Source organism: Cheilinus undulatus, linkage group 21 (assembly GCF_018320785.1).
Source record: "Cheilinus undulatus linkage group 21, ASM1832078v1, whole genome shotgun sequence".
NCBI classification, from domain to species: domain Eukaryota; kingdom Metazoa; phylum Chordata; class Actinopteri; order Labriformes; family Labridae; genus Cheilinus; species Cheilinus undulatus.
This window is the reverse complement of record NC_054885.1, coordinates 34,540,119-34,567,353: the sequence shown is the minus strand read 5'-3', so window position 1 is coordinate 34,567,353 and position 27,235 is coordinate 34,540,119. Positions and strand designations below refer to the sequence as shown.

General features: G+C 39.0%; 1 protein-coding gene across 1 annotated transcript; it reads right to left on the bottom strand.

Moving 5' to 3' along the window:
* Positions 1-1,408: 1,408 nt before the first annotated feature.
* Positions 1,409-26,920, bottom strand: tbl3 (transducin beta like 3). The gene is made up of 23 exons (XM_041778434.1): positions 26,770-26,920; positions 26,594-26,645; positions 25,792-25,887; positions 25,478-25,525; positions 25,210-25,351; positions 25,022-25,106; positions 24,337-24,507; positions 24,158-24,233; positions 23,988-24,084; positions 23,683-23,909; positions 23,331-23,472; positions 21,806-21,864; positions 21,493-21,599; positions 21,237-21,372; positions 15,187-15,426; positions 14,934-15,004; positions 13,351-13,507; positions 12,153-12,211; positions 9,579-9,682; positions 6,482-6,553; positions 5,978-6,136; positions 5,566-5,659; positions 1,409-2,190 (listed from the first exon to the last, which is right to left on the bottom strand). The coding sequence occupies exons 1-23, from the start codon at positions 26,799-26,801 to the stop codon at positions 1,821-1,823; spliced, it is 2,796 nt and encodes a 931-aa protein (XP_041634368.1). The 5' UTR covers positions 26,802-26,920; the 3' UTR covers positions 1,409-1,820.
* Between the last annotated feature and the right edge of the window lie 315 nt (positions 26,921-27,235).

The following is a 27,235-nucleotide window of genomic DNA, read 5'->3' as shown; positions in this document are numbered from 1 at the left end:
GAAGATGAAGTGTTAAATTGGTATTTTGTAGCTGTTTGGAGAATTTATGAAGTCTTAGAAGGTAACAATGCAAGAAAAAGAAGCCATAATTAGGCTGAAAAATAAACTATTAGAGCAAAATTTTCTAAGAGGACAGGAGGAAGGAACAGCTCATGATCCATAGCACATGAATTTTTATAAATAGTGGAGTCAGTGTTATGGTATGGGCATATGTGGCTGTTAATGGAACAGGCTCACTGGTGTACTGAATAAAAATGTACTCCAAAATTTTACGATGTTGCTGTATTCATTTTACCCTCTACCTTTACAAGCCTTTAAGGCTGGCTGTTGAGAAGCATCCCCACAGCATGATGCTGGCCACCACAATGCTTCACAGTGGTGACGTTTGGCATCTTGTCTGATGGTCAAAAGCTCCATTTTGGTCTCGTCAGACCAACAGAACTTTCCCACTTGACCATGAAGTCTCCCACATCCATTTTGGTGAACTCTAGTCCAGATTTAATCAGAGTTTTCTTCAACAGTGGTTTTCTCTTTGCCACTCTCCCATAAAACTTTGACTGGTGAAGTACCCGGCCAACAGTTGTCTGCAGAGTCTCTCCCATCTCAGCTGCTGAAGCTTGGAACTCCTTCAGAGTAGTCATAGGTGTCTTGGTGGCCTCTCTCACTAGTCTCCTTCTTGCACACTCACTCAATTTGCAAGGACGGCCTGAACCAGGCAGATTTACACATGCGTCTTATTCTTTCCATTTCTTGATGATGGATTTAACTGAAATCTGGGAAATATTCATCCTCTAATTCTACCTTTCAGTAACCTTTTCTCTGAGTTTCTTATGGTGTTCTTTTGTCTTCTAGTGTAATGGTAGCCAGGAATACCAATTAACCAATGACTGGACCTTCCAGACACAGGTATCTTTATACTACAATCACTTGGATGATCCCCATTTCACTAACTGTGAGACTACTAGCACCAGTTCTCTGTTGAACTAGGTATATTGACCATGATTGATAATTAATTACTGCTATAGAGTACAGATGGATTATGACCCAAAACAGTCACTGCCTGTCAAGGACTTTCATCCAAGTGTTACATATTGTAATTATATTTTCATAATGTTAGCCAGTCCAAATAATTATGAGCCTTTTTTTAATACTTGTATTAAAAAAACATAATCCTTTATGTAACTGTTAGCCTGGTCTCAGTTTTAGTGAGCCTGGCTTAACCTGACAAACATCAAAAATTTCCATTGTTTCCACAGAGAGCTCTGTCAATGAAGGAATTCACTCAAATGAACCAAAGATTCAGCTTTAGGGAGCATAACATGGTTAGTTTATAAACTGCATATCATGCATAGAAATAAAAGCCATGTAAATCCAAGAGACCAAGTTTTTATTCTATAAACATTCTCAGTCATTACATAAAAAATCAGGGGTTACAAAGCCTTTTGTTGTTGTGGTCAAGCCGGTAGATCAGGACAATGCAGCATGACACAGCATGCTGGTTTCTGTCCATAAGTCTGACTCAGTGTCTGAATGTAAATACAGTTAAGTCTTTTTCCTTTAGTCCCATTCTGTCTGAAGAAATCCTCAAATCTGCTCAGACTCTGAAAGAACTGGAATATAATTTGCAAAAGAGAAGAGTCTTTGTGCATCTCAGCTGCACATGGAGGCACAGAGAGGCTTATAATCATCGTTCCACACCTTCCTCTGTCCGTCCCTGCACTGCCACACATTTTCTCCAGCTAATGATCTCAGGTAAGATGACCTCCTGGGCTTTATTTCCCCTCAGGAGTGAGTCATCTGTCATTGCTTGGAGATCTTTGTCAGCTGGTTACGGTCTGGCTTTGCTGGGTTGAGGAAACGGGGAGACATTTCATTTCCTTCAGAGTTTGATCCGTCTCTTCTTCTTCTTCATCTGAGCTCTCCTCGCTGTCGGAGCGTTGGTTCCCGTTTGTTTTAGTGCTCTTGCCGTTTTCTACTCGCTTGCCATTGGCGGACGCTTTTTTGGTGATGCTGACCTCATCGTCCTCTTCCTCCTCCTCCATAGGGCAGTTTGGATCTTGATGTTGTTCTCCATCACTGTCATTGCCATCTTGTTTCTCCTCGTCTTTATGATCACTTCCTGTCTTCTTGTCTATCGTAAAGAATGGCTGTGTGAGAGGAGTGGTGTCCATTTCTTCATCTTGGTCCAAACTACACAGAATAAACAAAAGAGATCTGATTTAGAAGCTTTAACCTTCTGGTTTCACTTCAATTTTCCAGCGCTCAATATCAAAGGAAAAAATGTCCGCTTTCAAAAACAATCCTAAAGTTATTAAAAATACTTTTCGCCAGCTTTTTAAAGATTAATCTTGCAATCAGCTGATCAAAACGGCCAAATATTTAAACATTTCAGGATTTTAATGCTAACTTTATAAAAGGAATTTTGAGTTTTGTTGAGATATTTGAATGAAATTAGCCATTTGGAGGGGATTTTTGTTAGTAATATGGGATAACTGTACCAACTGATAATTCCAACTGAGGTTATGTTCTCAGATGTCTCCCTTTTTATTTATCATGAATTCAGTAATAGGAAAAGTGCACCTTGGTGTCTGGTTCACCTGCACATGACCTGGCAGCTAATCAGTCAAATCTAACCTTACCCGATCTTCGATAAGCCTCACACTGCACAGACGAGGGAAAAGGTGGCATGACACCTGGTTTAATGCTAAGAATGCTGCTCAGTAACAATAAAAAATCACTGTTTCCCCTTATTGAGACCAGAAACACTACCACAGTAACTGTGTGGGCTGTGGTTAGATCTATTACTCACTGCACTTCATGTCACATTTGACCCACTTTTACTCTGATAATTTCCCCGTTATCAAGCAGGGAGACAGACTGAACATAAGAATAAATGCTCTTTAGACTGTGGTGCGTGTCTTAGTTGTTTGGTTCAGTGAAAGAACAAGAATAAATGCTGAATAAACTCAACTCAGCTCTTTTATTTATTTGAAACTAGGAAACCTGTCATGGTAATGGGGTGGTTTAATCAGGCTTAGTTTGAATGTAAATAGTTTGCTTTTTGTTCTGAATACTCAAAGCTCTTTTTAGTAATTAAGATTTAGTGCTGTTACTCGATTAAAAAAAATAATCAAGTTAAACACATCACTAAGCTGTGATTAATCATGATTAACCACAGCATTTTTTAATAGTTGAAGTATATTTTTATGTTTTTAGATTTTTAAAGGTTGTTATTTTCAAGTGTTTTTTTTATGTTTTTAAATCTATGTACAGCACATTGAAAGTGCTGATCTGAGTCCTTATTGATACTACTATCAATACTTTCTATAGTTTGGTGGAAAGACAAAATAAAGGCAAATATTTAAACTACAAGTGGTCTTAGCTGAGTAGTGCTTGAGTTAAACAGCTATGATTCAGTCTGTCACATCTATTGTATATCCCTCAAATATAAACACATATTCACAACTGTATTGAAGTTTCTCATCAAAAACTACATTATCCCATGTTTATGTGACATCTGAACACATCACAACATATAGAATACAGTCGTCCAATTTATTGAGGTTACCTGAACGCATCATATTTTCTGTCTTCAGCTTATAAAGTTTGCTAATTAACTTCCATTTTGTCGATTCCACCATGGATTTCTACACACGTTTAACATTGTTGACAAACAGGACTTGCTCAAAGTTTTGGAGCACTTTTCAGCATTTATGTGAGCAGCTGAAGAAGAAAACTGTCCTGAAGCAGCTGCAGAGAGTGGTATGACCATGGCTTGATCCTGTGTTGTTGTTAGCGTCTTTGTTAACATTAGCAAAGATGTGCTTTGCCTGAAGGTGGAACTTAAGACTCGTTGTGCTTCAGTGTAGACAGTTCATCACTGCAGTATGTACCCACAATTTTGGTTTTATCTTAACTAACATTTGCCGGCTTTTTACAAAGAAAATTACCATTAAGCAGACCTAGGTCTGTCTCCTCACTCATCACTGCTGGCTGTGTCTGACCCTCTCACCTTTTCGACACTAGGCACGTAAACATCCGTGCTGGCGGGAGCAAGTTGTGGTCAAACTTAGTAATATGATTAACTTGCATTATTATTTTTTTAATGTGTTAAGGTTTCAAGATTAATCACAAGTGTGAACGCTTAAATATTAACAGCCCTAACAATAATAATGAAAATTTTACTTATGAAGCGCTTTCAATTAAAGTGCTGTGTATAGAATAAAAACTAACATAAGAACACTTTCAAACATAAAAAAAAAAACAAAAAAAAAACAGATTAAAACTACCAAAAGGACATCAGAAAAACAAACATTTAAGACTCATAAACAACTTGGCCTTCAGCTTTGTTTTAACTAACATCTACAGGTGCAAAGAAAAAAGAAGCCTGCTCACCAACCGTCTTTTTACAGACCTTTGCAAGATTCAAAAGCCTAGTTTCTGTGACGCCGCAGTCTGATGCTGAAGTTGAAAAAAGTTCATTTTAATAAGTTTTCAGATAAAAAACACTGTAATTTTGGCTCAGGTTCCTCCCATTTTTCCGGATCTTTGCTGAGATGTTTCTACACCTTAATTGGAGTCCACCTGTGGTAAATTAAAGTGACTGGAGATGATTTGGAAAGGCTCACACCTCTCTGTAGAAGGCCACACAGCTGATGATGCATATCAGAGCAAAAGCCAAGCCAGGAGTTCAAAGGAACTGCCAGCAGAGCTACAGATCTGTGGAAGGTTACAAAAACATTCTGCTGCACTGAAATTTACCAAGAGCACAGTGGCCTCTGATATTCTCAAATGGAAGAAGTTTGGCACAACCAGGACTCTTCAAAGAGCTGGTCATCCAGGCAAATTCAGCAATCAGGGGAGAAGGGTCTTAAGAAGAGTGGTGACCAAGAGCCTGATGGTCACTCTAACTGAGCTCTAGAGCTCCTGTGTGGAGATGGGACAAAGGTCCAGAAAGAAACAGCCCTCTACCGATCTGGGCTTTATGTCAGAGTAGGTAGATGGAAGTCTCTCCTCAGTGTAAACACATAAAAGCCCACTTAGAGTTTGCAAAACACTCCATGTGCAAGCTACGTGGGCTTTAATGCACACATTCTTTCAACTGTAGCACCAGGCTAACAAAAGTGAAGGGGTTCTAAATACTTTCTGAATGCACAGAACATGATTATATAGTTAAATGATATGGAGATATAACTTTGCATTGTATGACCCATGAGACTTAGTAGCAGCACTGATAAGCTTACTGGTGCAATAAACTGATATGACTTGTAATTAATCACTCCTGTTGTTAACAGCCGACTCGTACCTGAGGTTTGAGGTTAGAGATATAATCGCTTCTGTGATACTGAATGATTCCCTGATGTATAAAAATCCACATGTAGTTCTTTAGGGTCTAATGGGCCTTTTATCAGATTTCTGTAACTGTGACTGGACATTTTGCACAGTAATTTCCTGTCTCAAATGTGCAATAATCCCTACATCCTTCCAACACAGCTTGTTTTAAAAAGACTATAAAGGGGCTTCTAATTGAGGGCTGTTTTTGGTCTGAATTTAGGGCTCTTTTACCTGGTTGGGGCTCCGGCCACTCTCATCTTCTGCCACATGTAGTTCAAAAACATGGATGCCTGCAGCAGCCTGCCGATCCTCTGCATGTGTCTCTCTAACAACAACAATAAAAAAAATTGTTTATGATGCAGTCTTCATCTACGCCCCACATTTATTCCTTCACGTGCCTGCATGCCACGTGAACTCCAGTCCTAAACCTGTTTTTATCATGTCCTCGCTCTGCATTCCTTACTCTCTTTGCTGGCACAGATTTAATGTTCCTTTATGTTTTGTTTTCATTATCATGCCCTCTTTAAGATTCCAAGATATGGGAAAGGCCCTTGCTTTCATATCTAGTTTCATTAAAGGTGTATTTTGCAGTATTTTTTACATACAACTTGCTCTTCTCCTACTAAAACAGATGCCCACTGACCTGTGTATGGGATAAGTCCCTCCAGGTGCGTTCGAGCTCCCTGGTACTGCAACAGCTCTTCAGGCGGCAGGTGTGTGAGGAGCACCTGCAGGACGGCCTGGGCATCCTGGCAGTTTCTGGCGTTGGTGTTCCAGATGACGCAGTAATGCAGCAGAGACTCTGAAGGTCACGACGGGGTCAGGAGAAGAGGGAGAGATAAGAACGAGACAGGCTTTACTACTCTTGGCACCGGCGGGAATTCTTCTCATAGTTGGTTTATGTTTCAGTCGTGTTAAAATGAGTCATGACCTCACTGGGACGCCTGGTAAATTTAAGACTTAAACTATATTTCTCCACAACTTTAAGACCTTAACTTCTATCTATACTATGAAGCCAAAACCAACAGACACCTCTTAAAATGTTAAGATATCGCTATTCAGTTGAACTCAACAGGGTTTTTTATAAACATTTATAATCCAGCAAAATATTCAAGCATTTTTTATCTCTCTTGTTTTGATGCTTTACCTTTCTGATCCACTCGAAGTTTCAGCACCGTCTTCTCCAACAGTTCACGACTTTCCTCCCCTTGACGGATCGCTAAAAGCAATGTAAAAAAAAAAAAAAAAAAAAAAAAAAAAAGTCAAGCTTATTTGTTTAAATGAATGTTATAAAAGCCACTTGTGGTCTAAAGTAGTAACTTTTATTATAGATAAGGGGTGTCCAAACTATGGCCCAGGGGCTAAATGCAGCCTGCGGTCCATTTGTGATTGGCCCGCAGTAAATTCTTAACATGGCCCACATCTGAACATGAAGCTTGTGCTTGACTGTATTGTTCTTCTTGGTTTCAGCACTAGGCAGTGCCACCATACTAATTCTGTAAACAAACATTTCGACAAGAATAATTTATTGATTTGAGGTTTTTGTGAATTAATCAAGACAACACTGTAAATAGAAAACATACTGGCAACCAAAATAATAACAATATTATGATTTATAATGCCCTGATGGCTAATAGCAGCACCAAGGGCAGACCCAGTAAGAGCGGGGATGACAAGGGCCCACTGAAGTCTGATTGCCCTCCCTAAAATCCTTGAAATGATTGGCTGTTCGGTTTGTCAATCATACTCAATCACTAAGCATATCTTAACCATTATAAAACTGGTGTTACCAACTTTACTATCTTCAAGGTGAGGCATATGAAAGTGGCCCCACCATCCTTATATATTTTTGTATGCGGCCCTTAGTAGAAAAAGCTTGGACACCCCTGTTCTAGATGATGCAGGGGTGGACAATCCAGAATCCAGAAAGAGAAAGGAGAGCTGGTAAACAAAGAAGACTGTTTCACAGTGGTTACACTCTAAAGAGCGTAGTTACACATTAGTACTGGTTTAATATGAAAATATGCCTGTTCGGTCTTTTAATTGTCTCATAAAAATGCACGTTAACATTAAAATCTGTTACAAACAGAGAGCAGAGAAGAGAGACAGCAATGTCTCATGGTTGCTCTTGTTATTTCTTCATGTCTGACCTGCTGACTTTTTCTCCATAAACCTCTCTTAAAAAAACTGTGTTACATGGTGTTTGGTGTTGATGTTTGTAAATCAGACAGTAGTTTTCAAACTTTTTGTCACACCATATTCACATCCATGCAAAACAGCCACTTCAATGCGTGTTACTGTATCTTTAACAGGTATGCACCTGTTTTTTGCCAATATCCAATATGCCAAATTATTACAGATTCATTTTAGTCAATTCAGATATTAAGTAGGGTTGGGTATCATGTGGGTTTTTCCCTTTAACGGTGCTAAATCAATACTTTTTTTGTTTTACATGGGCCGGTGCCTAAATCTTACTATACTTAAAAGCTGTCTAAGTACCTAAATTATTTGCAGAAATATCTTTATAAGGTGCCAGTCAAACAGGAGATATAAAAGGAAAGCGGTGAAACTTAAACATAAATTGCACAAATTCCAAAACAAATATCTTGCCTTTCATTGGGTGGCAGGGTATCAAAATGAAGTATCAATATCTGTGTTGTAATTCGGTCTGGTAGGTACTGGATGTGTTGGTATCGGTTTTCGATACTTGTCCTTAATATTTAAATAGACAGTTAAGATGTAAAACTTGATCCTGACTAAAAATCCACAAACTTATTTGGACATACAGACAACATTTAAAGCCGATATAAGCCAACATTTGCTGTTGATAAATGCTGATATCGACAGCTAATATATACTGAAAATTAGAGATGATATTGGCCAATATTTACTGCCATGCATTGATTGTAAATATCTGCAGAAATTTGGATATCTACTTTTACTAACACCAACTTTTTATGCTAGTATCTGCAGATACTCTTATGCAAATAATGAAGTTCATTCCTTATCTTGAGTTAAATAGTTACATAGTTTTTGCATCAACATGTGGCTTTACATTTTCCCACAGCACACCTAATCTTGCTTTCAGGCACACCAGTATGCCTCACCATACTATTTAAAAACCACAGCTGGAACAAGTGGGTCCTGTTAATTGTTGTTATAAAATAGGAAAACAGAAATTATGCCATGCTATTAAGTAGGGTTGACTCCTTTCACTTGATTAGTTGGCTGGTTGGTTGATATGTTATCATCCAAGCATGGTTCCTGTTTGTTGGTCGTAAGAACGAAACGGCGAAGCATGCAGCTGACTGATTTAGAGATGCAGCAGGAGACAGAGAGGGGCAATGCAGCACTGTTTTACCTACCTCAGAGAGGACTTTGTGTGACTTCAGTGGTTAAATTACACTTCGCATCGCTATCTTGGTAATGTTTTATAATCGAGTAAAACTGAAAGACCGTGTCGCTTAAGCAGAGCATATATAATGACAATAAAATTCCAATAATTTACACCTGAGGCAGCAAACATGTCAACAGAGCATGGGTAGGAAGGGAAACCCCACAGTTGAATAATCTGGGAAACACTTTGAAGAAACCGGTTTCCAAACATGGACATCTCTCTTGGTCGGACTATAAATAGACTATAAACGGTGATGTATACTGAGTCAGGATTATGAAATGAACTACTGCATAACTAGGTGCATAGTCGATACTTCTGGAATTATCCTCTACAATCTGAGAATGCCCGGATCTTTTGTTTTACACATCATGGACAGGATGTTTGATGATTCATCTTCTCATTCATTCACATCTAATGCTCTGAGATTTAACAGATAATTCTTATTGTTAAATAGATCCAAAAACACAGACTCAAAACAAACATTAAAACTACCTATGATGTGTCCAGGAACCTTTTTTTCTCAAGCCTACAGGAATTATGTTCTTTAAGTACTGAGGATTTGTTATGCTTTGTTTTGTCTTTGCATTGCATGTTTTCCATGTGTCACAGGAAAGACAGACAGCAAGCAATGGGGAAATCCAGGAGCTTTTAGGTGCTATTTTTGGCAGACACAACACAAAATTCTTAGCATGAGCAGTATCCACACACATGGAGAAATGAAGAAATGAGAAGTGTGCTGAGGGAGGTGCAAAGACCACAAGAAAAGTTGTGTTCACATGTATGCTATGGTCAAAAAAGATCAGGGCTTTTCTATTGTTTTCTAGAGATCAGCTGAAGCGGAAAGTACCTTTAATGACAGTGAGCACCGTGTGAGGCTGATCCAGCGAGATGGCGAGACCCAGAGCCTTCAGATATTTCTTCTCATGGAGCAGGTTGGACAACTCCTGCTGCCTTCAGGCACAACAAACACAAAGACACATGTTCAGAGGCAGACAAAGGCAAAAAATGCATCCGTGCAAAGACCATTTACTGCAAAATGAGATACAAGATGAATGACACCTCAACAATCAAGTCTACAACATAGATAAAATACACTAGATATACATTAACACATGAACCCGCTGACTTTTGGCTTTGGTAGTATTGCTTTTAACTATTAATTTGATGTCTTTGGACAGCACTTTTGTGGTAAGCACTGATACAAAAAGGATTAAACTTCTTTGCAGACGTCAGGAGTCAAATGCACTAGCTTGGCACGAATAAAGTAGGTGTTATCTCCAATCACTGACCTAGATATGACTGCTTTCTTGACTTTGATTAAGACTGATTGCACCATGCAGAACCAAGAACAATCCTAGTGCCCAAGGGTTGCCACTAAACTTTAACCTAAAATGGTAAAAGGAAGTAATCAAGGCCTAGAGAAGGCTTCTTAAAAGTCAGAAATTAAAAGGCCAAACATGAAGATAGACATGTCCACAAATATTCAAAATCCTGGGTCAAATCCACTGCAAGGGCTAAATGTTTAAAATACTGTAGGGAGCTCCACTGAGTCAATAAGCCGTATCCATCCACAAAAACTATATCAATCATCTCAAATAGAAATGAAATCGTTTCTGCAGAGTTTCATTACTTTACAAGTGTTAAGTGTGTCCAAAAATTCAACTTCCTGTTTCATGGCAAACAAAAAATTGTCATGACAGTGCCTTTTGACGTAGACCTTTGCCCATCAAATATGCATAAGGTCAACTTCCTGGGAACTGCCTGAGCAAAATTCAGCATTTTAACATAAAATTCAGGAATAGTGACTACTTCCTGTTTTTCGAAAATATGCAAATTTGAAGCACTGTAACTTTCACTCTTTTTTGTAGCTGTCCTATCATATTGTAGCTTCTTCTTCTTTCTTTTTTCTTAAGTTTTATTTTGTGGCATTTTTTTAGGACAGTGGGCCGGAAACAGGGATAAGAGAGTGGGGAATGACTTGTGGTGAAAGAGCCACACTATATTAATTATCTCAGTCTGCTGATAAAAAAAAAATGTTCTGCCCAGTTTCATTACTATTCTACTTCCTGTTACATAATGGAAAAAAATGACCATGTGAAATTTGTGTGCAAGGTCACCTTCTTAGGAACAGCTGAGGCAAAATTCAGTATGATTTCTCCAACCATGTCGGAATCGTAACGTGAAATTCACAAGTAGTGACTACTTCCTGTTTTTAAGAAATTTTGCAAATTTGAGGCCTCACCATGGACACACCCAATAACGAAGGATTTCCCCCTGAAGAACTTTTCATTGTCTATGTCTCATCTCCCTTTAAGTGAAAGTGCAAGTTGGTCAAAAACAGCCCAAAATTGCAGAGTTCCTGTAAGAGATACAGTGACAGCCCATGAGGCTTTCTCTTTCTTTCACTCTAAGCTGCATCTGCCTAAAAAATTTCATACATCTATGACAAAGTCAAATGAGGGGCTTCCACTTTAAAAACCAGGTGGGCGCTATTAAGACAATCCTGAGTGGCTGCACTGAAGACATTTGCATACGCAAAGTTCCAAAAAAATCAGAATATTTTAACAGTCTATGAAGTCCATGCAATGACGGTAAATGTACCATAGTAATAATCATGGCAAAAAACTAAGGTCCTTGTGCCACAAATATTTGCCAGAAAATGCACTTTTTCCAAGAGAAGTTGCCAGCTTTGGTAGGTTTTGCTGTAGTATAGCAGAATTCAATAATAGAATGTTGCGCCAGGTTTTGTTTAGGAAACATGTCACAATAACGACAATTAGCCTTTCAGTCATTACATAAAGGAAGCTGGAAAGAGGGAGGAAATGAAAATCAGGCTTTCTTAAACCCGGTTATGTAAAAAAAACCTCTGGATTACTTCATGTGGTTAACACAACAACAGCAGTTATTCAATTTATTTCCTTCACTACACTGACACATTCTGTTATGAGCAACTTCAGCTCTAGACAGATTTGTTGCATGAACATATTCCTATCATATCAGCCATGATGATTAGTCTTTTCTTTCCTCTGCAGCCTGACAGAGATGGATTGTAATGTCAGTAAGAACATGTCTGAGTGCACATGTAAACACATTACTGAGCAAATATCCACACTTTAAACACACGAAGTGTCCCAGTCTTTAAATTCCTTCTTTCTTATCAGAACCAAAATACACAGACAGCCCTGACTTCACTTTTGACCCAGTGAGGTCCACCTTAGTCCAACACAGACTTGTTTATTTATCAGGCGACAGACAGACAGACACGGGGATGGTGCAACAGCAGGGATTTCTGACCTCAGCAAAAAGAAGACAAGATGTTGTTTGTCTACGTTCTTTTAAGTTCTCCATGAAGGGGAAATACCATCAGCCCTCTCTGTGATCAATTACAATGCCAAAAAAGATGAAGAAGAGTGTTACATACTTGAGTATTTGATCCTCCTGCTTGGCCTGCTCCTCTGCCAGCTCCACTTCAGTCACATCCTAACAGGCAGAGAACAAAAACGACATTTTTGTCATAATCTCTTAATGCCTGAATTATGTCTACCTTCAACTGCATGGAAGAAGCGGGGTGAGTTGGCATGAGAGGTCAGATATGACAAACATCCTGGTTACAAGTGGATGGGAAGCTTGAGTGACAGGCTGCACTGTGATACATAACTTATTAATGCTTTCAGAGATGTTTAACATCAACACATTCTCAGTAGAGGTCCTTAAAAATAGATTATGTAGAAAACAAACACTGAAATTCATTCAATCTTTATTTGATATTGAGATGCCATTGAGAGCATGCTCTCATTGCAATGATGGCGAGAAATGCTGATATTAATTAGAATATGACTACTCCCATGTTGTATTCTTTTTAGCAAGGTACTTACATAATCTCAGATATTTCCAACAGCTTTCAAAGTCAGATCAAGAAGCGGGAACTCCTTCAGGAAGCTGCCGTCCTGTTGCTGTATCTCAAGCATGTTTTGTGCTGCTTTCTTGTGATGAACTACAATTGTTCTCTGTAACCAGCTGCATGTTCTACCATCCAAGAGCCCCCCATATCGCAGCAAATGAGCCCCCCACCCACTGAAAACTTTTTGCTTTGTATGAGAATGACTGGACCATTCAGCATCACTTGAGGAGAGCAAGTGGTAGCCACTGATCAGGTTTAAATGTAATTTAAGCAATAGCGAATGAGATCAGATATAGCCACAATGGTAGTTTTTATCCTAGACCAAAGACCAAATCCTTTATTACAAGAGCAAAGAATCATAATGATAGTTGGTGGAAAAGATGTTTTTGCTCGTCTCCTTACCGGCCTTGGCATGCAGTAGCTTCAAGCAGGGTTTAGATGTAATCCAACAGTGGGTGCAGGTGGAGCAATTAGCTCAGATTTAGCTATAGAGGCAATATTTCTCTTTTTGTATATATGTGAATATTTTGAGGAGTTTTTGCCACAGACTGATTATTTTTTCACTTTTTGGTCTCCAAGAGATGGGAGAACAAGTCTCTGCAAAAACAGTCTTAGTCATTATTGTTTACTTTGAGGTATAATTTTCGTTTAATATTATCATTTTGTCTTTATAGTATGACAACTTTTTAAAATTACAATTACATACGGTGAAACTTACCAGCCACACAGTGATGTTCGAGTCTGCAGAGCCAGTCACCATCTTGTCGTCTTTGCGGTTGCCGTGGAGACCCCATACTTTATCCTGGTGGGCATCCAGCGTCTTCACACATTCGTTGGTCTTTATGGTCCACAGCTTCACTAAACCATCAGAGCCACTGAGAACAGAGTAGGTTAAAAAGGACAAGACAGACGTTACATCAAAAATATAAGGATTGTCTTTAATAGCACACCTCTGTCTTTGAAGTCAGAAAAAGCCAGAGGCGGGTAAAATGATTTCTTTTAATCTTTGAAATAAAACCACTGAATCCATATTTCATTCTTATTATAAAAATAATTTATTAAAGGGATGTAATATGGATAAATAAGTTCAAAGAGAGATAAACATATTTGGTTCGAACTTTTTGAAATGCATTAAACATTTTTAAACTGAATATTTTTCAGCTTTTGGGCTAGACAAAGTAAGGGTTTCTTTCTATTTTCAGACGTTTTGTAAACCATAAATAATCAATAATTAAAAAATGTGGGACATTTTATTTTATTTTCAATAAATAAACTCAATATTTTGCTTTGTTTTGAGGTTTTATTTTCTTGATTTGAAATATTCTAGCTCGATCAATGCACAGCAGAAATGGAAGCACTAATTAATGCTTAAAGAGGACATATTGTGCAAAAATCACTTTTTCAGGGTTTTCTAACAAAAATATGTGCCCCTGGCCTGTTCACAATCCCCTCAAGTACCAGAAAAATCCATTCCCACCCCCCCTCTCTTTCTCCCCCTTTCAGAAAATGTGTGCTGAAAAAGCCGTTCTTAGATTTTCCCCTCATGATGTCATGTGGGGAGTTAGCCCCGCCCCAAAGTTTGGTTAGCCCCCCCCCCACCACTTGAAAGGTTGATGGTTCAAATCCCAGTCAGGTTCTTAACTTTGGATAAAAGCATCTGTTACAATGTAACATCAGGAGTGCCACATCCATTACCTGAGAGGGGTGTGGTCAGGGGCGGAGTCAGACAGATCAGTAACATTTAAAGCCACAGACACAGAAACAGCTCATTCTGAGCAGGGCTGAAACAGAGGGGTTTTTAGACATCCAGTCCAATACTGGAGTGTTTTTCAGCAACAAACTTCACAGGCATGTTTTTGGGGACCTCTCAGACCAATATAAACTTGTCTTAAAAGGGTAAAATATGTCCCCTTTAAAAGACAAACAAGTAAAAACAACTAAATGTTAAAGCTTAAGACAGCATATCCTGTTAAATATTTTCTTTGTGTAGATTACTGCCACAGCTACAAGAAATCTATGACATTTCTTCATGTTATCAGCATAAAGGCGTGAAAAATGCAATGATCTATGACTATCAGAAACCAGGAAATAGTCATGATAAGGAGACGAGTCATGAGGGTTTTTTGAGATCAGCTTCCCTTTCACACAGATTAAGTTAATGTGGGTTTTTAACTACTTGGATCTGCACAGTGTCTTCAAACTGAACTCAGTAATGAATTCAAATGCGGAAAAATAAGGATGATAATACGTTATAATTACATTTTATAATAAGAAATATACAAGACAGGTTGCTGGTGTTACCTGGTGAGCAGCTGCGTGCCTCGGCTCACGAAGATGACCTTCAAAACGGACGCATCGTGACCCTCGAATGTCTAAAGAAATGAAGAGCAGAGGTGTATGTAGGCTTACTAATGGGCAACAAAACTTTCATCAAAACTAGGAAAGCAATATGAAATGAGATTAAATGCAGATACAAAACAAATATACATCCAATCACTTCCATATTCTGTTATAGAAGATACTCAGTGATGCATGCTGTATCTCCTCTGCCCACCTTGAGGCAGCTGAAGTCCTGCAGGCTCCACAGCTTAGTGGTGCCGTCAGCAGAAGACGTGGCTAAAACCTGGTCGACAGGAGAGAAGCAGACGGCCCAGACGCCTCGACGGTGTCCCTTAAACACCCCGAGCAGGACAACAGTCCCCTCCCCCGTCAGCGACCACAGCTTGGCTGTGCGGTCCTGAGAGCCCGAGGCCAGCAGCTTGTCATTGGGCGATACTGCGACGCTGTTTACATCCTAAAGGAGGAAGATGAGTATGAGAATTCAAAGAAAGGAAACAGTGCTGAGAAGTAACATGGAAATTAGTAGAGGAATGAAGTAATAAATCTTCCCTGTGCAGTAACATTCACAACATTTCTTTTCCTTTACAATATCCTCATCTCTCAGTCATGATTGAGATCTTCCATTGTGTTTCAATCTGATATGAAAGAAAGGTAATGTTTTACACGACAACAAAAGCAACGTTGAGAAACCAGGTGCTGCTGAAAGACAAAAAGTCAGTTGTTATATTTCAAACACTGAGCGTGAAGGTGTAGGAGGAGACTATGACACCATCTGCTAAACATCATCGATTTCCTGGTTGAGAGAGCGAGTAGATGTTTTTCTACCCTTCCTTACAAGAAGAGGGAAATTCAGATCCATTCATTGGCATTTTTCCATCCACAGTTCCAAGAACAGCTGTGATTACGTAGCCAGATTACTGTAAAAATCTGCATCCTTGTGTTTTATTGAATCTGGCGATGAATGCGGAACTGTCTCACCTGATTCAGGTCAGCCACTCACAAACAATAATCTTGTGGATGATTTAAGCAGGTTAAGGTATCTTTAACAGGTTTTCATTCATGCCATTCAGCTTTCCCCCAACCCTGACCAGTTTCCAAATCTCTAATGCTGAGAAACACCCCCACAGCATAATGCTGCCACCAACATGCTTCACTGCTGGGGTTGTATTAGACAGGTGCCTGGTTTCCTCCAGACACACACATAGAATTGAAACAGATTCCAGAGAATCTGGGTTATCCCGGTCTGAGAGTCCTTTGGGCAATTTTTGGATACTCCCTGTGGGTTTTTATATGTTTTGCACTGAGGAGAATCTTCCATTCAGATGGACAATAGTCACTGCAGCCCTCATCAGTGGGCTGCAGTGACTATTGTTCATCTGAAACTTCACAGGATCTCTGGAGCTCAGTCAGAGTGACCATCAGGTTCATGGTCACCTCTCTTACTGAGGTCTTTCTCCCTCGACAACCAGCTCTTGGAAGAGTCCTGGTTGTCCCAAGCTTCTTTCATTTGAGAATTATGAAGGCCACCATGCTCTTGGGAACCTTCGGTGCAGCAGAACTTTTTTGAAGCCTTCTCCAGATCTGTGCCTTACAACAATCCTGTCTCTGCACTCTGCAGGCAGTTCCTTTGACCTCATGGCTTAATTTTTTTGCTCAGATATGCACTGAGTAAGTAAGCTGCTCACAAAGTATTTGCACCACTTTTAACAGCTTTTCTCCTTTATTGAGTGAAATCCATCCATAGCATGAAAGAAGTAAGGAGCAGAGCTGAGCAGCACATCTCTACATATCTCTAGATCAGTGGTACTCGACCTTATTCTACCAAAGAGCCACATTGTCTAGAAAAAAATTTAGCAAGAGCCACAATCCAAACCCAAAATGTAAGGTAGACAATAGATCAGTTAATCTGTAGTTGAAATGAAATAAAACTGTGGATTTGTGGATAATTATGAGGTTAAATAGGATGCAAATGTCTGTATAGTGTTAGAAGAACCAATATGTCACTGATAATGAGCATGTATTTATTTTATTTATCACTGACATCAGGCTAAAACCTTGTATCTCAATTTTTCATGATTTAAATTTTTTTTATAAATCATATTTATATCATTTTGATAAATTATAAACTTTTCATTCCCTGAAAAGTGATCATTTTGGAGATAACAGTCTTTGGGCCAACACCAGCGTTATGAAAGTTTCACCTGGCCTAGATTTTTTAAGATATAAGAATGTGCTGAGTTTGAGCTCTGAGATGCCTTCCAAAGGAAATTATGAATGATGGTTGGCTATTTGGGTATTTATATCTCACATTGGGGCATTTACTGGAGTTTTGTGGCTTTATTAACATAAAAGAGATGCTTAATCATTTTTTTCTGCTCATTTTTAATTCTTTAGTCAAAGGTGGAGGGGCCTCACACTGGTCTTTGCCCTGGGCCTCCAAAGGACTAAAATGAGCCCTGCCTCACACCTGCAGCTCTCCAGACACATCATTTCATTGGCAGGATGGGGCTGGAGAAAAAGTTAAAACGAGGAAATGGGACGTTTCAATTTGAACATAAGACAGCAGACTTCAATGCAAAGGCTGCGCTGGACTTTTTTGTTGTCTGTCACTCCTTTAAAATCCCGCTGGAGCCATCCTGACACAGAGTTTTATACAGCACACGTTCATGCGTCACAGCGCAGAGACAAGTTGGAGAGATGGAGAACAACTTTCTAATTCTGTCTCTGTTATGATCTGTGAGTAGGTTACAAACATATGCCTTTATCTGTTAGATTTCCATGACTGATATCATGGAAACTACGGTGTTAAAGTGAGGTTTCAGAGAGACAGAGAGAGAGAGAGAGAGGGTGGGGGTGAGCGAGCAAGAGAGAATAAAGCAACAGGCGCTGATCTGAATCATCATTCACCCATCTCTCTGTTATATTTCCATGGTTGATATCCACATGATAAATGAGCAAACTTTGGTGTTTAAAGTGAGATTTCAGTGGAGTGCAAGTGAGGTAGAAGCAGCGGGCACTGTTTTGAATCATCAGTCACCTTGGACACATACGAAATTTCGCATTAAAATTGAACCTGTTACGAAAAAAAAACAGGAAATAAAACGACAATTTCGGCATCAGTGTGCAGAAATGATTAAAACAACATGAAACAGGCTCATTATGCAAAGACCTCTGCATGCCAACCTGTGTACTGAAACACCTGCAGCAGCAGCCTCTCAGTGCGCTGTCAGCACGGAGACCGACACGCTTTCAGTAATCTATGATGTTGAGATCAGTGAGGGAGCCCACTGGCTACAAGATTGTTAAAAGATTAAATAACCTCCTTGATAGTCCATGTGTGCAAAATGGAAAAGGTGCATCTGTCTGAGTGTGTGCGCTCTTCTCCTATACACGCTCCTCCGTCGAGCGCATCCGACGGTCATGATATATGGATTTAAAATAATAATGATTTAAATTTGGACATTAAAGCCTGTCTTCTTCGTGTGGGAAGCAGATTCATTGATGTGACTTACCATGAATCTTTACTGATGACAGTGTTTACCTTCATAAATGTTTTTAGATAAAGGTTTGTTTTTTTCAAGTAAGCCTTAAAAGAGTCATAACTGGTCACTAAAGAGCCACATGCGGCTCGCGAGCCCCAGGTTGAGTATCACTGCTCTAGATCAAAGGAAATTGCCCCGTTTTATTCATATTTACAATAATGAGTAATTATTGAGTGGCTGAAGCAATAATTCCAAAGTCTTTTCCTACTCTAAGTTGCTTAATTCTTCTTAAATTCTTGGATCATCTCATTTGTAAAACAAAAGATGGTATGAAATGCCGTACACAATTACACAGACCTTTAAAGACACCTTAACATGCAGAAAAAAACAAATGACTCATTTATCAGTCACTAAAGTCACACTAAACTAAAATTAAAAATACCTTTTAAAGAGGTCAGAGCTGAACAGTGGACCCAAAAATCAGCCTTCACCATATTTGGCCATTTTTATCTTGTTGCTTTTGTAGCTTTACATTTTTGTGCCTTTATTAGATAGAGGAGGACAGTGGATAGACTTGGAAACAGGGTCAAGAGTGGGGGAGAGACATGTGATGAAAGGCCTCAGGCCGGATTCGAACCCGGGCCGCCTGCGTACATGGGGGGCACCTTTAACCACTAGGCCACCTGCTCCCCGCAGTAACGCTTTCTTAAATCAGTCAGAGAACTCATGAAGAGACAATAGAAAGAATGTCTGCACTCCTCTTCAGATTACATACAAGTGGAGCTGAGAGAATGAAAGAAACCAGGAACTCTAAAATCCCAGAAATTAGATTAAAAGCCTCATATTTCACCCTCTGCTGGGGTTAATGGTCCGTCTCTTTTTTCACGCCTTCATTTCAGTGATTGAGACCTTTTATTTAGTTAAGACCATGTAAGCAGCCACCAGAATTTAAAGAGTGGGTAGCAGGGTACAACATGTCCTATTATGCCATGTGTCCCAATTCTCTGTAAGTTAAGAGCCTGACAATCATGCCTTGGAGTTTTGAAAGACTTTACAAGTTTTTCCTGTCCCAAGAACGCATGGACACACCCTGGAACACCTCTCCATTGTTCTAATTGTCCTTACATGAACCGGTATGGCAGTCATTTAGTTCAGATATGAGTTTACATTCATCCTAGAAGGCAAAAAATCCCACATTAAGTATTAAATATAATCAATTAAAGTTTTATGTTTCAAGCCAGGACAATTGTGGCAAATATGGAAGACTCGGTTCTTTCCTTTGACTTTAAAATACTCCTGCAGATGAAGCTGCCACCAAATGTCTTAAATGTTTTCCTTTATAGCCAAGCAGCTCCTGTTGTTGCTTAACTGTAAAATCACCACAAATCGCAACAAATATTTTTACCTACAAAAGTCACACAAAAGCTAACGTTCTGCAGGGCTCAAATTATTGCACACATGAGCATGTGGAGGTGAGGCTTGAATCAACAAACAGGGATGCTGCTTTGTGCTTGATTTGAAGAGGAGATTAAATGTCATGTACAACGTAGGGCTAAATGCAACTTGTCAATCAGTTCTTCGACAAGTACGCATATGTGATATCAGCATGAAATCAAATCTGTATCAGCAGACATTAGCTTAATAATAATACCAGAATCAGCAGAAATAAAATCTGTGAGCCGATATTTCAACTGTAAATATTGGCCTAAAACGGTCTAAAATATCAGCTTACATCAGCTGTAAATATCAACTTTTATCAACTGTAAATATTGCCTTAAAAGGCTGTAAATATAAGCAATTTCAGTTGTAAATATAAGTCTATATCTGTTGTAAATATCAGCCTATTTGTGCTGTAAACAACAACCTATATCTGCTGTAAATATCAGCCTATATCTGGTGTTAAACAGTCTATGTTAGCTTTAAATAACAGCCTAAACTGACTGTAAAACAGCCTTTATCTGCTGGAAATAACAGCCTATATCGGCAGGTTAAATATGGCCTTACACAGCTGCAAATATTACCCTTGTCAAATGCAGATACTCGCCTTGACTAGGTGAAAATTTCAGCCTACATTGCCTTTAAATATTGGCTGGTTTAAATATGGGGCTAAATCTGCTATAAATATAAGTCTATATCAACTATAAATATCAGCCTATATCAGCTGAAAATATCGCCTAAAACAGCTGGAAACATCAGTCTGTATCAGCTGAAAATATCAGAACATAGTAGGCTTAATTAGCTGTAATTACCAGCATATATTTGCTATAAATATCTGCATATATGTCAGTTGTAAATATCGGCCTATTTGGCCGTAAATATTTGTATACGTCGGTTGTAAATATTTATCAGCTGCAAATCTCCAACTGTATCAGCTGTAAATATTGGCATATACTGGCCTTAATTATTAGCCTATGTTGGCTTTATATATCAGCAGACTGTACCTTTAAGTTTGTGAAGTTTTAGCTCAAGTCTTCTTTAGGTTATCCTTGGACTTTACATTATGTATAGAGTTTTAGGTCTGTGCTACATGCATATTTTTATATTAATGTCAATATGAGCTAAAATGAACTTGTAAATATCTGCATGTGTGATATTGACGAAAATCCAATATAGTGCATCACTGCTAAGCAAAGAGATGGGTAATAATGATGCTTTCCAATCTTATTAGAGTGCCTGACTGTTTTTCTGTCATTCTTCCTTAACCTTTCTCAAATCTCGAAGCTGCAATGATGCCAGGATCTCTCTTTTTCCTGAAACTGAGCACGTTTTGGTGTTGTTTTACCTTGTCGTGTGCCTTCTCTGTAGCACGTGCGGTCAGCTGGTGAATGTCTTCTTCTGTCGTACACAAGTCTTCTGGCAGATCCCAAACCTTGATGGTACAGTCCTGACTGCCAGATACTACAAAAGATGCTTTCATCCTAGAAATACACACATGCAAAGATGTTTATTTTTACCATCCAGCATGTTAACTTTGCTGTCATTAAACTAAACATAACTGTCACAGCAGCGCCATTACAGGTTAGAAACAGGAAGTGTACCTGGAGCAGGAGATGGAGCCAACAGCGTTGGTGTGGCTGCAGCCCTGAGCTACACAGACCACCTCACCGCTGTCAGAGTCCATCTGCCACACACGGATGGACCGGTCCTACGCACAAAAACACAACAAAGAAATCTGTATCTGCTGGCTCTCATGTGGTTTGACAGTGTCTCTTTTTTCAAGCTCTTTTAGTTTAGGTTTGTGTGGAAGTTATGCATGTGCAGATCTCTTAAACACAGCTCAGTATGCAGGTTTGTTGTTGTTGCACTTCTTTGTCTGCAGTGTTGATTGATACTGAGAAAACTTGGGCTCACCTTTGCACAGCTTGCGAAGAGAGAATCCTTTCTGAAGACGTCCAATGAGAGGATAGTATCTGTGGGAGATAAACGGATAAAAATAGCTGTGAAACTCAGAATAAATACGCATCCATCAAACCTGCTCAGCGAGTCACACAGATCTAAATTCTTTGGATTTTACTCAGCTAATGACAGATTTATCAGTCATGCTATGACACTTTAAGGAGTTTTTTTTTTTTGTCACTTTATGAATCATGTCCTTTCAATCTACAACAATGTGCTCTTTTGTTTTAATGTTACTTCTGCAAAGCAGGTCATATCTTTTTGTAAGCAAAAAAAAAAAAAAATCAGAAGTTCATGATTGCTAGTATAAACATATAATCCTTCCTGAAAAACAAACACAAACTTTCTTTTCTGGTTAAAATGGCTAATATATTTTTGTTCACTTATTTTATCAGTAATAACACAAGTAGTATTTTAAGATTATTCCCCATCTGATCACAGGAAAATTCTTGTGGGACACCATATGGGTCAATCTTGGGACCTTTACTTTTTATCTGTATGTTTAAATTTGATAAATTTGCTGATGATTCCAATATTTTTCTATCTGGTAAGTATGCAAAAAGACTGGCATCTGAGATTTGCAAGAAATAATTTAAAAAGGATTATGATTATCAAATATCTTTGAATTCCAATGGATGAAAATATTACCAAGACAATTTGTATGAAACCTTTTTCTATTACAACAACAAATATTGGAGTGATAAGAAAAGTAGGGCATGTGTTATCAAGAAAAATCCTTCTTACATAAAGATATATGTGTACATTTCATACTCTCCATCAGATTAAGCAGTTGCAATCTTTTGTTCCAGTCTCCAAACTAGTTTCTTATATTCATCACATTTGACTTTCAGTCTGTTTTCCAAGTCTTTTCGATTTAATTCCCTAATCCATCATTAAAGGCTAAATGAAGACCAGCCAATAATCTTCATTTGGTCTTTTCAAGGACAACTTTTTTCACAATTTTCCATCCGATTTCAAAATCTTCATTGTTGGAAAAACTTACTGAGTCAAACTTCGCCAGCTTAAAATGATTCAGGAAACAAATCATGTTTTATTTGGCTGCTTAAATATAACATTTCAATTATGCTCTGCCATTATCATTATGTATTTAAATTTGCTTTTTTTGGCATCACATCTTTTTTTAATTTTTCTTTGAACACCTTAATTCTTTAACCCTCTGAGCCCTATGATATATTTTTAACCATTGTGTCTCATCTGGACTTTTTGTCATAAAAAGCCTGTAAAACATCAACTCTGTGGTGCAGAGTCAAGCTCTAAACCAGTGGTTTCCAAAGTGGGCCGTGGGCTTTTAGGTCTGACTAAATGCTTTAAAAATTAGTATAAGACAGATAAATAAATCAAAGTTTCTGAGGGGAAAAACAGACACTTCAGTGCTGTTTGAACGTTCTGGTTTCTGCAGAAACTAACTGTGGAGTTTTTGATTAAGACGTGTGAGTGCTGCCCTCTGCTGGTCGCTCACCTGTGTGTCCGTACAGGATCTGACAGCTGTTAGTGAGCAGCTCAAACACCTTCAGCTGGCAGCTGTTGGTGGCCACAACGATGTGGCTGTCGTCTTTACCCAGAAACTTCACATCCAGGACCTCGTCACTGTAGCCCACAAACTGTGACAGACAAGACGGAGAGAGAGAGACGGAGAGAGAGAGAGAGAGAGAGAGAGAGAGAGAGAGAGAGAGAGAGAGAGAGAGAGAGAGAGAGATGGTCTATTAAATATTTATGTTGTTTGGTCTGTCAATGTGAACAGTGTAGATACATTTTCTTAGCTCTAGAGAAGAAGTTCTGATCAGAGCTGGATCTAACCTATGATCACCCACCTGCTGCTGCGTGCTGAGAGCAGGAAGCTGATAGATCACGATGTTGTGCTCTGCAGTGACCGTAGCCAGACGTGAGGAGTCTGGCAGGTGAAGGAGGTATGTTAGACTGCGAGGGTCGTCGTCTTTCTCCCCCTCCTCTGACTCCTCAGAGACAGCAGTGAGGGTGGAGGAGAGGGTCTGGGCGTAGACACAACGTGCCGTGCTGGCCTCCCACACTCTCAAGATTCCTAAAACAAGGAAAAGAAGAGGTGAGTGACAGGAAACAGAAGAACAGTTAGACTGAAGGGACCATTTAAGAGCTGCACCTTTGCTTCCAGCTGTGACGAAATGTAAGTCTTTGTTTTTGACTCCAATTTGAGAGAAGTCTTCATCCTCAGGCAGAAGCACGACACCTTCAACTGCCTGGAAACACAAACACAGAAATGAAGCCGGAGTATTTTTAAATTAAGGTACAAGATGTTTTCAACAATCCTACCTCGTAGACTGGTACAGTTCTTTTTGCTGTTTTGGTCTTCAGGTCCCACACCGTGCAGATCTTGTCTCTGCCAGAGCTACAGGAAAAGGTCAGGACAGTTAAAGCAAGAAGAAGAAACTTTAAGAATCAAAAATGTAATTTAGCATTAAATAACAGCCCCTTTGTTGAGCTCACAATACCTGATCATGGTGTTTCCGTCGGGGCTGAAGCTGAGAGCGGTGACGGCGCTGTAGTGGCTCTGCAGCACACTAATGCACTGACTGGAGCGAAGGTCCCACAGCCGAATGCCACAGTCCAGAGAGGAGGAGAAGAGCTGCAGCCGACTGATGTCTGGGTGAAACTGGACCAGGCTGCGGAGAAGAGGAAGCCAATATCTTTACTGCCATCAGGAACTTTCATTTTTTCTCTTCTGTTCTGTTATTTCAACATTTTCACGGTTCTTCCACACTTTTATAAATACAATTTAAGACTTTTTAAAATCTGAAGGTCAAAAATTTAAGGCGTGTAAGATTTTGGAGTATACTGCACCAGGACTTAGCTTCCTGATTGTGTATAAAATGTCAATAAAATAGGTAGGACAACAAATTCTTTTCGTCATAAATCCCCCAAATTCGATGAGCTTTGGCAAATCTAATGGTTCTACTCTGTCAATATCCTGTATAGTTATCATTTCCATGATACATTTTGGCAGATTTGAAAACGCAAAAAAATACTGATTAAATTGAATAAATTTAGCCAGAAATCAAAGACTGGATATATGAATCTCTTAGTCAATGTGCTATCTAAATTTTAAAACCTCTCACTGGTGAAATTAAGCCTTTGCATGGCTTTTATGGCCTTAAAAATCAAGGAAATCTGACTTACTGTACAACTCCTGACGACCCCTTAAGGTTGTGAGTGCAGTACTGCTTCACCACATCCCAAATCTTTATCGTGCCATCACAGCCACCTGTGAGACAACAAGAAGACAAATCATGATGTATTCATCATATATTTCAGGGAGAAAATGCAGTACAAACAGCAAAACTCAAAATTATTATGTTTTTGCTGACCTGTAGCCAGCAGGGTGGAGGTGGAGTCAAATGTCATACTGGCTACAGGAACCGTGTGAATGGCCCTCCAGGAGCGAGTACACTGAGCTTGTTTCCAGTCCCACTGCTTCAGCAGCAGCGCTCTGCTGGCTGTTACCAACAGCTGTGGTAAAACACAGAACAGACACATTAAAATTCAACTTAAAACCCTTTTACAGACCAAAAAAGAGAATGTACACCATGGAATTTGACTGGAGCAGTGGATGGGGAATTAAAGTGTTTGCTTTACCTCATCATCACAGCTGAGTGCAAAAGATGTGATGTCCTCTTGATCATCCTGCAAAAAACAGGATGAAGTTACATGATGGACAAAATTTCAATCCAGTCAGACTGACAAAAATGTAATCGAATGAGCATTTATCTTCATTATTTCTTTATTGATCAAGTGTTAGTCCTAGACTAGAAAAGAACAGAAAAATACTGCCTCACGTCGTATGCATGTTTGTATTTTTTAATGTAAACTGTCTAACCTACCTCATGTTATTCTGCCACATGATTACAAATTTATTCTTTTAAGAACACAACAATCCTTTCTGCACTTACATGCTCCACACAGTGAATGATCTTCCCAGTGCTGATCTCCAAAACGTTGACACGGGAACCACAAGTGCAGAAAATGTACTTTTCATCTTTGCTGATCTGAAAGCAAACAGAGAAAGCAAATTAATTTCGTTCTGCAAATACGTTGACCTATCAGTGCTACTCCATCTGCAGGAGCAGTTGCTCATTCAAATCTCTGGTATCGTGGCACCCTCAAACTCATGCCAAGGTCAAATTCAAATAACTTCATCTATCCATTAGGAACTTCATTTGTGTGAAAGCATCAGTGCATTAACAGTTAATATGCTGTTTTAACATTGCTTTGATGATCAACAATATCAAAAAGTCCAAAAACTTTTTTTTAAAAAGGGTTTTTTTTAATTAAGGCAGGAGTGTAGGGGAGGAATCCATCAAAACATTAAGAAACTATTGTTTAATTGCACGAAAACATTTGCAGTTTGGTCCAGAAATCTTACCAATGTTTGCTGGACTTTGCTTGCATTTTTTGATGATTGTTAAGAAGGCGATTCCTGATATAGTAACACCAAATAATGGGTCAAAGTGTCGAAACAGGTGACAATGTGTTTGATTTTTAACAGTACTTGATCAAAGTTATAAATCCTGGTATCGTGGCAACCCTTATTCTCATGCCAGGGTGTACATACCAGGATATTTAAGACGTATTTGCTTAACGTTTGGCCAAATTTCTCACTCCAAAGACAATTTAAATTGCAACATTTACCTTAATACACCTCTTTCATTAGAAGCGACACTTGCAGTAAAAATCACAAGGCTAAAAACTCACCTGAACTTTCCCTCCTTTGTAAAACGGTTCAATCTTGCTCGAAACAACATAACTGCAAGGGAAAAAAGACAGATATTGCTGTAATTTACCACGAAATCAAATGACAGGTTAGCTTAGCTTGTGCTAACCAGCTAGCAAAGTTTACAGGCTGCGGGTGCCATGTTTAAAAAACTTACTTTGTTTTGAACTGAAGATTGGTGCCCGCCATTTTGTTCACAAATTATACCAAAACCCTGATATTTTGCGGCTGTATGAGTGTAAACTCCTTATTTCTCTCTACACACGTTGGTTACCATCAACACTTCCATCCCGCATGTTGATAGCTGAGTCGCGTGTGTTCTACGTCATCAGAGCGCAGAGAGCTGTGATTGGTCAGGCGGATTTTGCGCACAACATATTGAAAATTCATGTAAATATTCGCAAATTCCTCCAAAAAGAGCGTGTTTTTAGGGGATTTAAGAAGTTCTTATGTAAACTTGGTACTTAGCTGCTGTTATTGAAGATTTAAATGACTTTTTAATGTAAATTTTATCCCCGAGGCTAAGAACAATAGACTTATTCAGGTTTAAAAGCAGCTGTTTGACTCTGGGTGTTGAGCTTTGGTGCTAGAACAGCAGGGAAGGGACGCGCTCACTTATGAAC